Source organism: Salvelinus fontinalis, chromosome 19, assembly GCF_029448725.1.
Source record: "Salvelinus fontinalis isolate EN_2023a chromosome 19, ASM2944872v1, whole genome shotgun sequence".
In the NCBI taxonomy this organism is placed as follows: Eukaryota; Metazoa; Chordata; class Actinopteri; order Salmoniformes; family Salmonidae; genus Salvelinus; species Salvelinus fontinalis.
In genome coordinates, this window is record NC_074683.1 from 41342970 (window position 1) to 41357969 (window position 15000).

Here is a 15000-nt window from a genome sequence, read left to right on the forward strand (position 1 = left end):
AGTATTGCCAGTGTAACAGTATAGCTTCCGTCCCTCTCCTCGCTCCTACCTGGGCTCGAACGAGGGAACACATCGACAAAAGCCGCCCTCGAAGCAGCGTTACCCATGCAGAGCAAGGGGAATAACTACTCCAAGTCTCAGAGCGAGTGACATTTGAAACGCTATTAGCGCGCACCCCGCTAACTAGCTAGCCATTTCACATCGGTTACACCAGCCTAATCTCGGGAGTTGATAAGCTTGAAGTCATAAACAGCAGAGCTGCTGGCAAAATGCACAAAAGTGCTGTTTGAATGAATGCTTACGAGCCTGCTTGTGCCTACCATCGCTCAGTCAGACTGCTCCATCAAATCATAGACTTAATTATAAGATAATAACACACAGAAATACGAACCTTAGGTCATTAATATGGTTGAATCCGGAAACTATCATCTCGAGAACAAAACATTTATTCTTTCAGTGAAATACGGAACCGTTCCGTATTTTATCTAACGGGTGGCATCCATAAGTCTAAATATTCCTGTTATTGCACAACCTTCAATGTTATGTCATAATTACGTAAAATTCTGGCAAATTAGTTCGCAACGAGCCAGGCAGCCTTAACTGTTGCATTTACCCTGACTCTGCGTGCAATTTTCGCAAATGTGCTTTTGTTAAATCATCCCCAGTTTGGCGAAGTTGGCTGTCTTTGTTAGGAGGAAATAGTCTTCACACAGTTTGCAACGAGCCAGGCAGCCCAAACTGCTGCATATACCCTGACTCTGTTGCACGAGAAGTGACACAAAGAAATTCATGTTAAAACCTCTACCGAGTACCTAACCCGGATTCGGGAGCCCCCCCCACCCCCCCCCCCCCCCCCCCCACACTGATTAGCATCGTTAGCATAGCGTCACAATTAAATAGTAGCATCTAAATATCATTAAATCACAAGTCCAAGACACCCAATGAAAGACACAGATCTTGTGAATAAAGCCACCATTTCAGATTTTTTAAATGTTTTACAGGGAAGACACAATATGTAAATCTATTAGCTAAACACGTTAGCAAAAGACACCATTTTTTTACTCCAACAGTTTTTTCCTGCGTCAGTAGCTATCACTAATTCGACTAAATGAAAATATATATAGCCACTAACCAACAAACAAATTCATAAGATGACAGTCTGATAACATATTTATGGTATAGCATAGTTTTTTTTTTTTAAATGTGCATTTTTCAGGTATAAATCACAGTTCTACATTGCAGCTGCAATCTGATATAGTGCTGATGCAGCCAGAACAATTACAGAGACCAACGTCATATAACTAATTACTTGTCTTAAAACATTTCAGAAAAAATACACAGCGTACAGATATTGAAAGCCCAACATCTGGTGAATCCAAACAATATTTCAGATTTATTAAATGTTTTATAGCGAAAACAAAATGTAGCGCTAAATTAGCATAGCCACGCCAGCCAGAACCAGCTGGGCGCGCCCGACCAGTTCACATGCACGACAGATATATGAAATAACGTCGTAAATTGGGTCTTACTATTGCTGATCTTTCATCAGAATGTTGATAAAGGTGTCCTTAGTCCTGATGAGTCGTTCAATCCATTCACAATGGCAACTTTCCCTCTTCATTTAGCATAGGTACTAGTCGACTAGCACGGTTCTGTCCAAAGTTAAAAAACTCACAGAACGGAACACGGCAAAACTCCCGAAAAAATTCAAATAATCTGATTAAACTATATTGAAAAAACATACATTAAGATGATATGGTCACATGTATCAAACAAACTTCGAGACGGAGATAGTTTTCATCCGTAACGGCAGCATAACAAAAGACAATTGCACCTCTAAAACGCGCGTTTCAGAGAACCGGAAGTTGTCAGTCACGCTAAAGAAATAGGTCTTATTTCACGTCAGTACAAGATAAACAAAAAATTTCTCCTCTGACGTCTTCCTGACACCCAGAGGAAGACGAATGAAGTGTTTTTCGGGTCATAGGTGGCGTGACCATATATAGGCAGAGCGTTGAAGCGAGCATACACATCTTGCAATCTTCTTCTTGCTCAGGGAAAGTGCTGTCAAATGACTTATGTTTCACTCAGAGACAAAATTGAAACGGTTTTAGAAACCATAGCTTGTTTTCTATCCAATGGTATTAATTATATGCATATAGTAACAGCAATAATTGAATAAGAGGCAGTTTAATCTGTAGAGGAAATTATGCTAATGCGAAAACAGCACCCCCTGTATTCTCAAGAAGTTAACAGGCAATATTAACTAAATAGGCAGGTTTAAAAATATATACTTGTGTATTGATTTTAAGAAAGGCTTTGATGTTTATGGTTAGGTACCATTTTCGCGAATGCGCACCGCATCGATTATATGCAACGCAGGACATGCTAGATAAACTAGTAATATCATCAACCATGTGTAGTTAACTAGTGATTATGATTGATTGATTGTTTTTATAAGATAAGTTTAATGCTAGCTAGCAACTTACCTTGGCTTCTTACTGCATTCGCGTAACAGGCAGGCTCCTCGTGGAGTGCAATGAGAGACAGGTGGTTAGAGCGTTGGACTAGTTAACCGTAAGGTTGCAAGATTGAATCCCCGAGCTGACAAGGGAAAAATCTGTCATTCTGCCCCTGAACAAGGCAGTTAACCCACCGTTCCTAAGCCATCATTGAAAATAAGAATGTGTTCTTAACTGACGTGCCTAGTTAAATAAAGGTGTAAAAAAATACCGATTTCTGTTTGTTAGGAAAACTTGAAATCGGCCCTAATTAATCGGCCTTTCCGATTAATCGGTCGACCTCTAGTCCGGACATCACTGATGGAGATATTTGACAGTCACAGTTGCTTCCATACACCTTTCCAGGTGTAAACGTTTGTGAGAAGGATGGAAATGGAGGAGAGAAGATGAGAGAATACGAACTGAAAGTGGCACAGACGGAAATACACACACACACCGATTTAGCATCCACCAAGGCCACACTGATGAAATTCAGCTGAAATCTGTTTTCCCAGATGTAATATTCTCTCGCTCAGTTCACAACATTGTTGTTTTGTTTCCATGTTTACTGAGTGAGGAGGAGGGGGCTAATGATGGTAGGATAGAAACATGTGTAACCCACCCCTCCCCATAGCTGACAGCTGTACGGACTTGTCTACAAAGAAGAATTTAACTCTCTCTCCTCTGTCTTGAGGATAGCTAACTCAGTAAAATATAACATACTGTTTCTCTCTCTCTTTCTTTCTTTCTTTCTCTCTCTCTCTCTCTCTCTCTCTCTCTCTCTCTCTCTCTCTCTCTCTCTCTCTCTCTCTGTCTCTCCATAGTTGACCTCTGTACAGACTGGTCAGTGGATTACCTGAAGTACCGTGTGCTGCAGGGAGAGCCGGTGAGGCTGAAGTGTGCCCTGTTCTATGGCTACATCCGGGCCAACTACAGCCAGGCTCAGAGCGTGGGCCTCAGCCTCATGTGGTACCGCAGCACTGGCCTGGGCCACGGAGACTTCGAGGAGCCCATCTCCTTCAACGGCGTGCGCATGAGCAAGGAGGAGGACGCCATCTGGTTCAGACCGGCCGACCTCCAGGACGTGGGCCTCTACTCCTGCGTTCTACGGTAAGACATGAGGGACAAACTGTGCTCTACTGCTCCAGTCTACTCCTGCGTGCTACGGTAAGATAGGAGGAACAGTAGGGATACTAGAGCTACGGTAAGACACGAGGGACAAACTAGGGAAACTAGGGATTATTTACTCTTTTAGCTACATGCCCCCTTCCTCCTTTATTCTATCCCTCTACTTTTAACCGTGCATACTCCTCTGTGATATTGATTGCTGAGTCTCTCTTTCCAACTCTTTCTCACTCGCACTCGTTCTCTCTCATGATCTCTTCCCCCCTTCTTTCTCCGGCTGAGTCAGAATCAAAGGGGTTGTGTTTTTGTTGTTCTGTCGAGAGGGTCTGAAGTGGATGTTTCTCATAGGCCTGGAGGCAACATAATACGCTCTCCCTCCTTCTCTCTCCTTCACTCTCTCCCTCTCTAAGACTTGACCATTACTTTAAAAAAACATTTCTATGGCCAGCACACTGAGAACTTCGTCTACATCTGTCTATGTGTATGACACTAGACAAGCAGGTCACATGCATTAGGAAACGTTCTCCAGTGTTTTAAAGTGTTAAAAGGCTTCATGTATTCAGATGTTATTCACGGTGGGATTCAAGAGTTCTCCAGTAACCTAATCAGAGACGCACTTTGGAGATTTGCCACTGAGCTTAAATCAATTCTCTTTTTGTTGGAGGGTAAGCTTCTGAGTCGCAAATTTTAGCACACATGAACCAAACACTTCCACCAAGCATCTCTGCTGGGAAAATAGAGTGAGTGTGTGTGTGTGTGTGTGTGAGAGAGAGAGAGAGAAAGGGAGAGAGGGAGAGAGAGAGAGAGAGAGAGAGGGAGAGAGAGAGAGAGCATGAGGGGGAGAGAGAGTGTGAGGGGGGGAGAGGGGGAGAGAGAAAGACAGAAAGGAGTCCATTGCTGCTTGTACAGTCGATATCCCCACATTACAGCATTTGTTTTTGTCTCCTGGTTTTTCTCAGTGATTGCTGATCGTATTGTTGAAGTCTAGTCATATTTTCAACCATTCACTTGAAGTTTGACTGGTTATTATGAACTGTTTGGAGGGTGTAGATAGTCTTACGGTATTGTGGTGCATTGGAGGATGCTGCTACATAGAGTTGGCTATATCTAAATATAGATCAACCCTTCAGTGGAGAAAGTACAGCTTAGCATTGAAACCCTCCAGATGTTTTTCCCTGAAGAAGATATGGTGTGGTGTGGTGTGTGTGTGTGTGTGTGTGTGTGTGTGTGTGTGTGTGTGTGTGTGTGTGTGTGTGTGTGTGTGTGTGTGTGTGTGTGTGTGTGTGTGTGTGTGCGTGCGTGCGTGCGTGCGTGCGTGCGTGTTTGTGCGTGCGTGCGTGCGTGTGTGTGTGTGTTAGTCCCTTTTCTCCTTTGCTGTCTGGAACCAAATTTTTCCCATCAGTGTATGTGTGAAGGTGACTTAATCTACATAACAATCTCTCCTTGTTTCTGTTTCTCTCTCTACCCCCTCTCTCTATCTCGCTTTCTCTCTCTCCCCCTCTCTCTTTTCCTCTCCTTGTTTCTGTTTCTCCCTCTATCCCCTCTCTCTATCTCTCTTCCTCTCTCCCCCTCTCTCTTTTTCTCTCCTTGTTTCTGTTTCTCCCTCTACCCCCTCTCTCTATCTCGCTTTCTCTCCCTACCCCCTCTCTCTATCTCTCTTCCTCTCTCTCCCCCTCTCTCTTTTTCTCTCCTTGTTTCTGTTTCTCCCTCTACCCCCTCTTTCTATCTCGCTTTCTCCCTCTACCCCCTCTCTCTATCTCTCTTCCTCTCTCCCCCTTTCTCTTTCTCTCTCATTGTTTCTGTTTCTCCCTCTCCCTCTCTCTTTTTCTTTCTCTCCATCCCCACTTAATGTAAATGTAAAGCTGTCACCTCCAGTGTTTTCTCTCCTCTAAACAATCTCCCTCCCTCCACCTCTGTAGTCCATGCACGTGTCTCCCACTGAATGAATTCACCACCTCTCAAATGAGCCTGTATCTCTCAGTGGTCTGCGTGTGTGTTTTCCTGTTGTGATTACTCTGAGAACGAACATATGTGAGGGATACTAATGTGTGGGGAATGGAAGCTAATGCGAGTTGGAGACTAAAGCTTGGAGTGAAACAGTTTTTTAAAGTTTGGACGAATTGTCGACCCGACAGTCCATCAATCAAACACCACAAAAAATGTCCCACAATCCCGCAGTGATCCCCTAGTTTCAATATTTAACAAGTAGAGAGCTCCCTCATTGGTTCCCCTGGGACTCCATCCATCTGATTGGCTCAGGTGTCCCCTCCGCTACGAGGTCATCTCTGATAATCTCCCTCATCATGTCAACATTTACACCTCCGAAGCTCTTAGGCGGGTGTACGTGTACCTGTACGTGTGTGTGTGTGTTTAGGCAAAATAAAAACACAACATTTTAAATAACACAGTCATTGCATTATCTAACATCTGGTTACGGTTTCCAGTCCAATCCTACTTTACCCTATTCTCAGTTAGCTCCGTCCCACAGTAAGAGAGCCTCCCAGCCAGCCTGTTGGCTATATCTCTAGTAGCCTGGTGCAGTGTCTGACAGCCTCAGCTGTGTGTGTTTTATGGTCTGGAGGTTAGGTGTTTCTATGGGAGAGGGGATTCTCTTATTACTTCCATAACTTGACTATATAATATGAAAGCCTGTCATGTAGCTTGAAAGGAAGCATCTGGCCAGCAGTAAAGTTAATGTAACGAAATGAAGCCCCATATGCTACACAGGTCACACAAGGCAGAGAGATGGGGGCGGTGGTGTTGGGAATGGCAACAAGTGCTCAGCATATGTGGGAACTCCTTCAAGACTGTTGGAAAAGCATTCCAGGTGAAGCTGGTTGAGAGAATGCCAAGAGTGTGCAAAGCTGTCATCAAGTCAAAGGTTGGCTACTTTGAAGAATATCAAATATAAAATATTTTTTTATTTGTTTAACACTTTTTTGATTACAACATGATTCCATATGTGTTATTTCATAGTTTTGATGTCTTCACTATTATTCTACAATGTAGAAAATAGTAAAAATAAAGAAAAACCCTGGAATGAGTAGGTGTGTCCAAACTTTTGAATGGTACCGTATATCTGAAGAGATGACGTCACATCCGCTACAGACAATGAGCCTATTTTTCAGTCATGCCACTGGCTTTCTCAAATGACTCATATTGAAGGAAAGTAGACAATAAAATGAAGTAATTTGACTGTATTTAGACCCAGCCTTCAGCATGTGACTGTATTTAGACCCAGCCTTCAGCATTTGACTGTAGTTAGACCCAGCCTTCAGCATTTGACTGTATTTAGACCCAGCCTTCAGCATTTGACTGTATTTAGACCCAGCCTTCAGCATTTGACTGTAGTTAGACCCAGCCTTCAGCATTTGACTGTATTTAGACCCAGCCTTCAGCATGTGACTGTATTTAGACCCAGCCTTCAGCATTTGACTGTAGTTAGACCCAGCCTTCAGCATTTGACTGTATTTAGACCCAGCCTTCAGCATTTGACTGTATTTAGACCCAGCCTTCAGCATGTGACTGTATTTAGACCCAGCCTTCAGCATTTGACTGTAGTTAGACCCAGCCTTCAGCATTTGACTGTATTTAGACCCAGCCTTCAGCATTTGACTGTATTTAGACCCAGCCTTCAGCATTTGACTGTAGTTAGACCCAGCCTTCAGCATTTGACTGTATTTAGACCCAACCTTCCACATTTGACTGTATTTAGACCCAGCCTTCAGCATTTGACTGTATTTAGACCCAGCCTTCAGCATTTAACTGTATTTAGACCCAGCCTTCAACATTTGACTGTAGTTAGACCCAGCCTTCAGCATTTGACTGTATTTAGACCCAACCTTCCGCATTTGACTGTAGTTAGACCCAGCCTTCAGCATTTGACTGTATTTAGACCCAGCCTTCAGCATGTGACTGTATTTAGACCCAGCCTTCAGCATTTGACTGTATTTAGACCCAGCCTTTAGCATTTGACTGTATTTAGACCCAGCCTTCAGCATTTGACTGTATTTAGACCCAACCTTCCGCATTTGACTGTATTTAGACCCAGCCTTCAGCATTTGACTGTATTTAGACCCAACCTTCCGCATTTGACTGTAGTTAGACCCAGCCTTCAGCATTTGACTGTATTTAGACCCAGCCTTCAGCATGTGACTGTATTCAGACCCAGCCTTCAGCATTTGACTGTATTTAGACCCAGCCTTCAGCATTTGACTGTATTTAGACCCAGCCTTCAGCATTTGACTGTATTTAGACCCAGCCTTCAGTATTTCAATGCCACGGGCTTGCTCCTCTGCTGTCAGAGGGCTATTATATCACTGTGATGACTAAGCAGGTTCTTCCACTCCTTCCATCCCCTGTCTCTCCATGTGTGTGTGTGTGTGTGTGTGTGTGTGTGTGTGTGTGTGTGTGTGTGTGTGTGTGTGTGTGTGTGTGTGTGTGTGTGTGTGTGTGTGTGTGTGTGTGTGTGTGTGTGTGTGGTGTCTGTTATGTCATTAGTATTCCCAGGGCAGGCTGCATGGCCCTCCATTATTTCAATAGTGGTCGTGAGCCTGAGTCGTTGGTTCAGTAAGCTGATGAACACGTCGTTAGCACTATCTCCGACAATGTGTGTGTGCATGTGTTTTTTGCCTGTGTTTGTGTGCGTGTGGGAGGAATGAGGACAGGAGAAGAGGAGGTAAAACATACAGTCAGAGAGAGAAAAAAGAAAGCTAATGTAAATCAGGAATAGGAAGAGTTGTGACTATGCATTTTCTCTTATGGTCTGAATCTTGTCAGTGACCTGTTGGTTGTGCTGGTGTGTTCCAGGAATTCAACCTACTGTATGAAGGTGTCCATGTCCCTCCACGTGGCTGAGAACGACACAGACCTCTGCTACAACTCTGACATGAGACATATGGAAAAGGCCGAACTCAGCAAGAGCAAAGACATCACCTGTCCAGACATAGAAGACTACATAGAACCTGGGAAAGACCCCCATATCATCTGGTTTAAGGTGAGAGATGTGTGTGTGTGTGTGTGTGTGTGTGTGTGTGTGTGTGTGTGTGTGTGTGTGTGTGTGTGTGTGTGTGTGTGTGTGTGTGTGTGTGTGTGTGTGTGTGTGTGTGTGTGTGTGTGTGTGTGTGTGTGTGTGTGTGTGTGTGTCTGATTTAACTTGGTGAAGATGGTGCCTCATTGCTTTGTTTTCAGATAACTTCCTAGTTGTTTCTATGGAAAAAGCTGTGTCCGTTGTTTCAATGGAAAAAGCTGTGTCCGTGGGGGCCTGGGGATTTGTTAATAATAGGAGAATTACACGACACCTGCACCTGTCTGCAGTGCACCAGTATCAGTGTAGAGGTCATCTTAGGAGAAACACACAGTACATGAATACAGAGACAGAGGAACAGAGGGCTTTCACAAAGATGGGATTCATTATTCACACACTGATGAGGAGAGAACCTTTTTATATTATAGTTCACTTTGCCCTGCGGAAAATAGAGAGAGAGAGAGAGAGAGAGAGAGAGAGAGAGAGAGAGAGAGAGAGAGAGAGAGAGAGAGAGAGAGAGAGAGAGAGAGAGAGAGAGAGAGAGAGAGTTTTAAATAACTTTTATTGGGAACAAACAACACGACAACACTCACACAAAACCATAGTTACACATCAATTAAACACAACAGCCTCTGAATACACCATATACTCATAAACAGATCCATGTTATTAACCATTTTGTAATAGGCAAACTCATTCCTCAGTCTTGCTGCCAACATCCCCTCCAGCATTCCCACCCCATTTACAGACCCCTGTCCCCGAATACTGTTCTTTCAGGTCTTCCATATTGCTCATTTAGCTGCCCCTGACACAAAATGAAGCAAACGAACTACAACCCTTCAACTGAACCTGTACTTTAGCCCAAATATAAACTGTTGGGAAGAGAACACCTCTCCCAGAGTTGAGAACCAGCTAGGGATCAGGTCAATCATCCCGACCAACCTGGGACACTGTAAGAACAGATGTGCCAGAGTTTCAGACTCCTCCCCAACAGTAGGATCCAGGTGTACCAGATGCATATTGGTGGCTATGGCTCCATGTATTATCCTCCATTGGAGGTCAGCTGTCCTCTTTTCAATAGGTAGTTTATATAGAGACCACCAACAGCCTTTTGGGGAGGCACCTGGACCAAACACACCCACCTCATTGATTTGAACCCTTCATACTGCCGATGAAGTACTGGCAAGGAATTACAGACCTCAGCTACGACCTTCCTCAGTAGGCGAGATGATCGGAACCCCGCTTTTTCTCCCAGCTCCTCCAACGATCTGCTCCTACTCCGCATCAGATGACCCAGCTTGGTGCACCCCACACCTAACAGGCATGAACGCAGGCTGGCTGAACCCACAGCACGGGACTGGATGGCAGTGTTGTAAAAAAGAGGTTCTTCAAAAGCCACATCCCTGGTGGGGTGCCGGTCTTACGGGACTTGACATTAACTCTCCAAGCCTGTTTAACAGACTCATAGAAAGGAGTCAAGCCAGACAAATCACCCCCTCCAGCTTTAAGAGGAAAAGGTGCTTGTCTAAGCCCAAACAGCCAACTCTCCTCATCAATGTATAGGTTGCGTCGACCCAGCTAGAACCGTCACAGTACAACCGTTTCTGGGCTACTTGAAGCCGGAAAGCCATGATCCTGGAAGAAATGTCCACCAGACCTTGCCCACCCTCATGCAGTGGCAGGCACAGGGCCACAGCTTTAATCTAATGTTGTCCAGACCAAAATAAATTGACAAGGGTCCTCTGAAGCTCTTATATCAGGCCCCCCAGTGGCTGTAAAGTCATCTGTCTGAGCCACAGGGTAGAGGCAGCAAGATTATTGGCTACCAGCACCCCTCCCCTATAAGACAGCTGGGGTAGCACCCATTTCCACCTTGACAATCTGGCACACACTTTCTCCACTACACCCTCCCAGTTCTTTTTCTGAAAGACATCGGAGCCCCCAAAGTCTTCATCCCATCTCTGCCCCACTGATTTGCCCCTGGTAACTGTGGTGCGGACCCCGTCTAAAGCTGACCTGCCCACAGCGATTCGCTCTTTTCCCAATTGACTCTAGCTGAGGAGGCCCCCTCATACACCTTTAAAGTGTTTGAGAAAACCTTAACATCCTCAGCCCCTGTAATAAAAACGGTCACGTCATCTGCATACACAGACAGTGCTATCGTGGGACCCTTCATTACCCCTGGCACAGAGAAACCAGTAAGCCTCGCTCTTAAAAAACAAAGTATTGGTTCAATTGCCAGATAATATAACTGCCCTGAAATTGGGCATCCCTACCTGATACCCCTTTGGACGGGGATGGGGCAGCTCAAACCACCCCCCCACCTTCTACATATATGAGGCCCCAGTATACAGTAAACTTATCCAAGACAAGAAAACCATCCCCAAACCCAAAAGCTTTCATTGTTTTGAATGACTACTGGTGGTCTACACGGTCAAAGGTCTTCTCTTGATCCAAAGAAGTTTACAGATGTCTAAAACATCTCTTATTAGAAACAAGTTATCAACTATAGAGCGGTCAGGTCCACAGTAAGACTGGTCCTTGTGGACCAACAGCCCCAGATACTCTTTCAACCTGTCTGAGAGACATTTAGATACAATTTTATATTCTGCGCACAGCAAAGCAACAGGTCGCCAATTTTTTTGAAGAGCCAAATCCCCCTTTTTTGGCAACAATGAAAGCACAGCACATTGACAGGAAACAGGAAGAGAACCCTCATGAAAAGATTCACACACCACTTCAGAAAAATCCCCCCAACAGATCCCCGAAACTCAGATGGTAAACCATCGATGCCAGGGGCTCGGCCTGATGAGAGCTGCATAACTGCTGTGGACAGCTCCTGCAGAGTAATGTCAGAGTCCAAATCAACTCTCTGCTCAGGGCCCAATTGAGGAAGTCCATGTAACATCTGTTCAGTACAAAGAGAATCACAATCATCCACCTTATAGAGTAGAAATCCACGGCATGTTGGCGCATTTCACTGTCATCCGTGGTCACCTTCCCATCAGGGAGACGAAGGCAGACCATCTGTTTGCGTTGCAATGTCGACTGTCCTAGTTATAAAAAAAAGTACCAGGAGCATCCATATCTTTGAGGGTAGCAAAGCGAGACCTCATCAAGGCACCCTACACTCTTTCATGTAGAAACGACCTCAGTTCATGTTTCTTGTCCTGTAAGTTCATGACTAGTCAGGGGTCATTCTGAATGAGCAACTTCAATTCAATAGATTTGATGTCCTGTTCAAGGGCCTTGATAGTCTCTTTAACTTCAATATGAGACAGAGCAGTATATTGTTGGCAAAACAATTGTATTTGGGCCTTTCCAACCTCCCACCATTGTCTCAAGGACTCAAAATTCCCTTTTGTAAACCTACATTTTTCACAAAACAACAAAACCTTTCACAAAACATGACATAATGTAACAATTTAACATTAAAATACCAATAAGGTGATGACTTTCATGGACAGGACAAGTGAATATCAACAGTAACAATATGGTGATCAGAACAATCCTCAGAAGTAAAATCACACCTTCCAACCCTACTACAGTAGTGATCAGATACATACAACCTGTCTAATCTGACATGACCTTCATTAACTTTTAACCATGTGTACAGCCTAAATGTTGCATTCCTTACTCTCCACACATCAGAGAGCTCAAACTCAGTTAATAGACCAGACAGACAAGTAGTTGACCGCAGGTGAGGTTCTTCAGCAGTGTGGTCAATAGTAAAATCCACTGTACAGTTCCAGTCCCCCCATAAAACCATACACCCCTCTTGGTAACACTGTCTTAAGGTTTCCTTTATTTGATCAAATACTGCAATATGCTCTGTATCCTCATTAGGAGCATAAACATAAAAAACAAAAACAAAAAAACTATAACATCTGCCTTGACCAATAAAACCTGACCCTTGACAATCTCTGTTGCAGATACCACAGTCACCCCTAAGCCTGAGGAAAACAAAATTGCCCCCCCTTCACTGAAATTAATACCATGACTGAGTATCTGCTGCCCCTCTCACCACATACCCCAGTCAACTACATTAGCCTCATCACTATGTGTCTCCTGTAGGAAAACTACATTAAGCCTTTTCTGTTTTATTACTTCTAATACCCAAGCCCTCTTATTCCTGTCCCTTCCCCCATTAATATTGAGAGAGCCTACCCTTAGTACCTCCATATAGAAAAGAGAAAATAAAAGCAGAAGAAACCACAGAGAAACCAGACAAAGAGAAAAAAACACCCTATGAGGCAATGGTCATCATTATTTGTTTTAATTGTTTTAATTTTCTCTTAACCTTATCACGTTTCCCACCACCTTTTGCTGCCGTAACAGCAGTAACACATTTCCTCAAGCGAAAACGCTTCTTCTCACTTAACTGGTCTAACCCCACCGTCTTCTGTAACATCACAGCTGACCTCACAAACTTATCAACATAAAAAAAATCTACCAATTTGACAGATTTACCAAAAGTCTGATCCAGGAACCCATTTACCTCCTCTAGATTGTAAATTGAGTCCTCGCCAGCTGCTATCTTAGAGATATCCATATCCTTCTCCTGATCCTCCTCAACTGAGGCAATAGACCCCTGACTCCCCTCTACCACCTCCCTCTCAACACTCCCCACTTGCACCCCGTCACTCGTACCGGGCATCTCCTCCACTACCTGGGAGACTAGCCCCACCTGAACCCCCTCCTGTACACCATTACTTGTAGTGGGGATCTCCTCCTCTACTTGGGAGACTAGGTCCACATGAACCCCCTCCTGTACCCCATCACTCATACTGGGCGTCTCCTCACCAGTCTGAGGAAATGGCTCCCAAGATCCGACCTCCTACAACAATATTTTTCTGCTGCATAACAGACGCTATGTTCCCCTCTGGTACAAGTTGAAACTCTGTACCCTCAACACGGAAAACTTGTTCCTCAGCAACAGGTGCTTGTGGCTGCTCTACCACTGTCGTCCCACCTCTCCCTACATCAGGGGGCCCAGGTGTTACGAGGACCACCTGCGCCCCTCCCTCCGCCTTCTCCCTTTTCGGGCAAGCATGTTGCTTATGGCCAACATCCCCACACTCAAAACACCGTTGACTGCCCGTACTAGCATAAGCCATATACAGTCTGTTGTCATACTTGACTTTAAACGATAACTCCAAAGTCTGCTTCGTTGAGTCCAAAAACATAAACACCTGTCACCAAAACGACTTAACCTGTTTCAGAGCCGGGTGTTTGAAACGACATAACCTGTTTCAGAGCCGGGTGTTTGAAACGACATAATCTGTTTCAGAGCCGGGTGTTTGAAACGACAACCTGTTTCAGAGCCGGGTGTTTGAAACAACATAACCTGTTTCAGAGCCGGGTGTTTGAAACGACATAATCTGTTTCAGAGCCGGGTGTTTGAAACGACAACCTGTTTCAGAGCCGGGTGTTTGAAACAACATAACCTGTTTCAGAGCCGGGTGTTTGAAATGACAACCTGTTTCAGAGCCGGGTGTTTGAAACGACATAACCTGTTTCAGAGCCGGGTGTTTGAAACAACATAACCTGTTTCAGAGCCGGGTGTTTGAAATGACATAATCTGTTTCAGAGCCGGGTGTTTGAAACGACAACCTGTTTCAGAGCCGGGTGTTTGAAACAACATAACCTGTTTCAGAGCCGGGTGTTTGAAACGACAACCTGTTTCAGAGCCGGGTGTTTGAAACGACAACCTGTTTCAGAGCCGGGTGTTTGAAACGACAATCTGTTTCAGAGCCGGGTGTTTGAAACGACAATCTGTTTCAGAGCCGGGTGTTTGAAACGACAATCTGTTTCAGAGCCGGGTGTTTGAAACGACAACCTGTTTCAGAGCCGGGTGTTTGAAACGACAATCTGTTTCAGAGCCGGGTGTTTGAAACGACAATCTGTTTCAGAGCCGGGTGTTTGAAACGACAATCTGTTTCAGAGCCGGGTGTTTGAAACGACAATCTGTTTCAGAGCCGGGTGTTTGAAACGACAATCTGTTTCAGAGCCGGGTGTTTGAAACGACAACCTGTTTCAGAGCCGGGTGTTTGAAACGACAACCTGTTTCAGAGCCGGGTGTTTGAAACAACATAACCTGTTTCAGAGCCGGGTGTTTGAAACAACATAACCTGTTTCAGAGCCGGGTGTTTGAAACGACAACCTGTTTCAGAGCCGGGTGTTTGAAACAACATAACCTGTTTCAGAGCCGGGTGTTTGAAACGACAACCTGTTTCAGAGCCGGGTGTTTGAAACGACATAACCTGTCAACGGGACAATCTTAATTGAACTTGCAAACTTCCCTAAGCGCAATAACTCGCTCTCCAATAGCTCATTGGGAATAAACGG

At 44.5% G+C, this 15000-nt stretch overlaps 1 protein-coding gene across 6 annotated transcripts in view; it reads left to right on the forward strand.

The window, feature by feature from the left end:
* Positions 1–15000, forward strand: part of LOC129816739 (interleukin-1 receptor accessory protein-like 1-B) — a 347946-nt gene that overhangs the window by 164202 nt on the left and 168744 nt on the right. For all 6 annotated transcript variants that reach the window (XM_055871558.1, XM_055871562.1, XM_055871561.1 and 3 more), the window contains exons 3-4: positions 3326–3611; positions 8436–8622. In XM_055871558.1, the coding sequence (XP_055727533.1) occupies positions 3326–3611; positions 8436–8622 (473 nt within the window). The remainder of the gene's footprint in view (positions 1–3325; positions 3612–8435; positions 8623–15000) is intronic.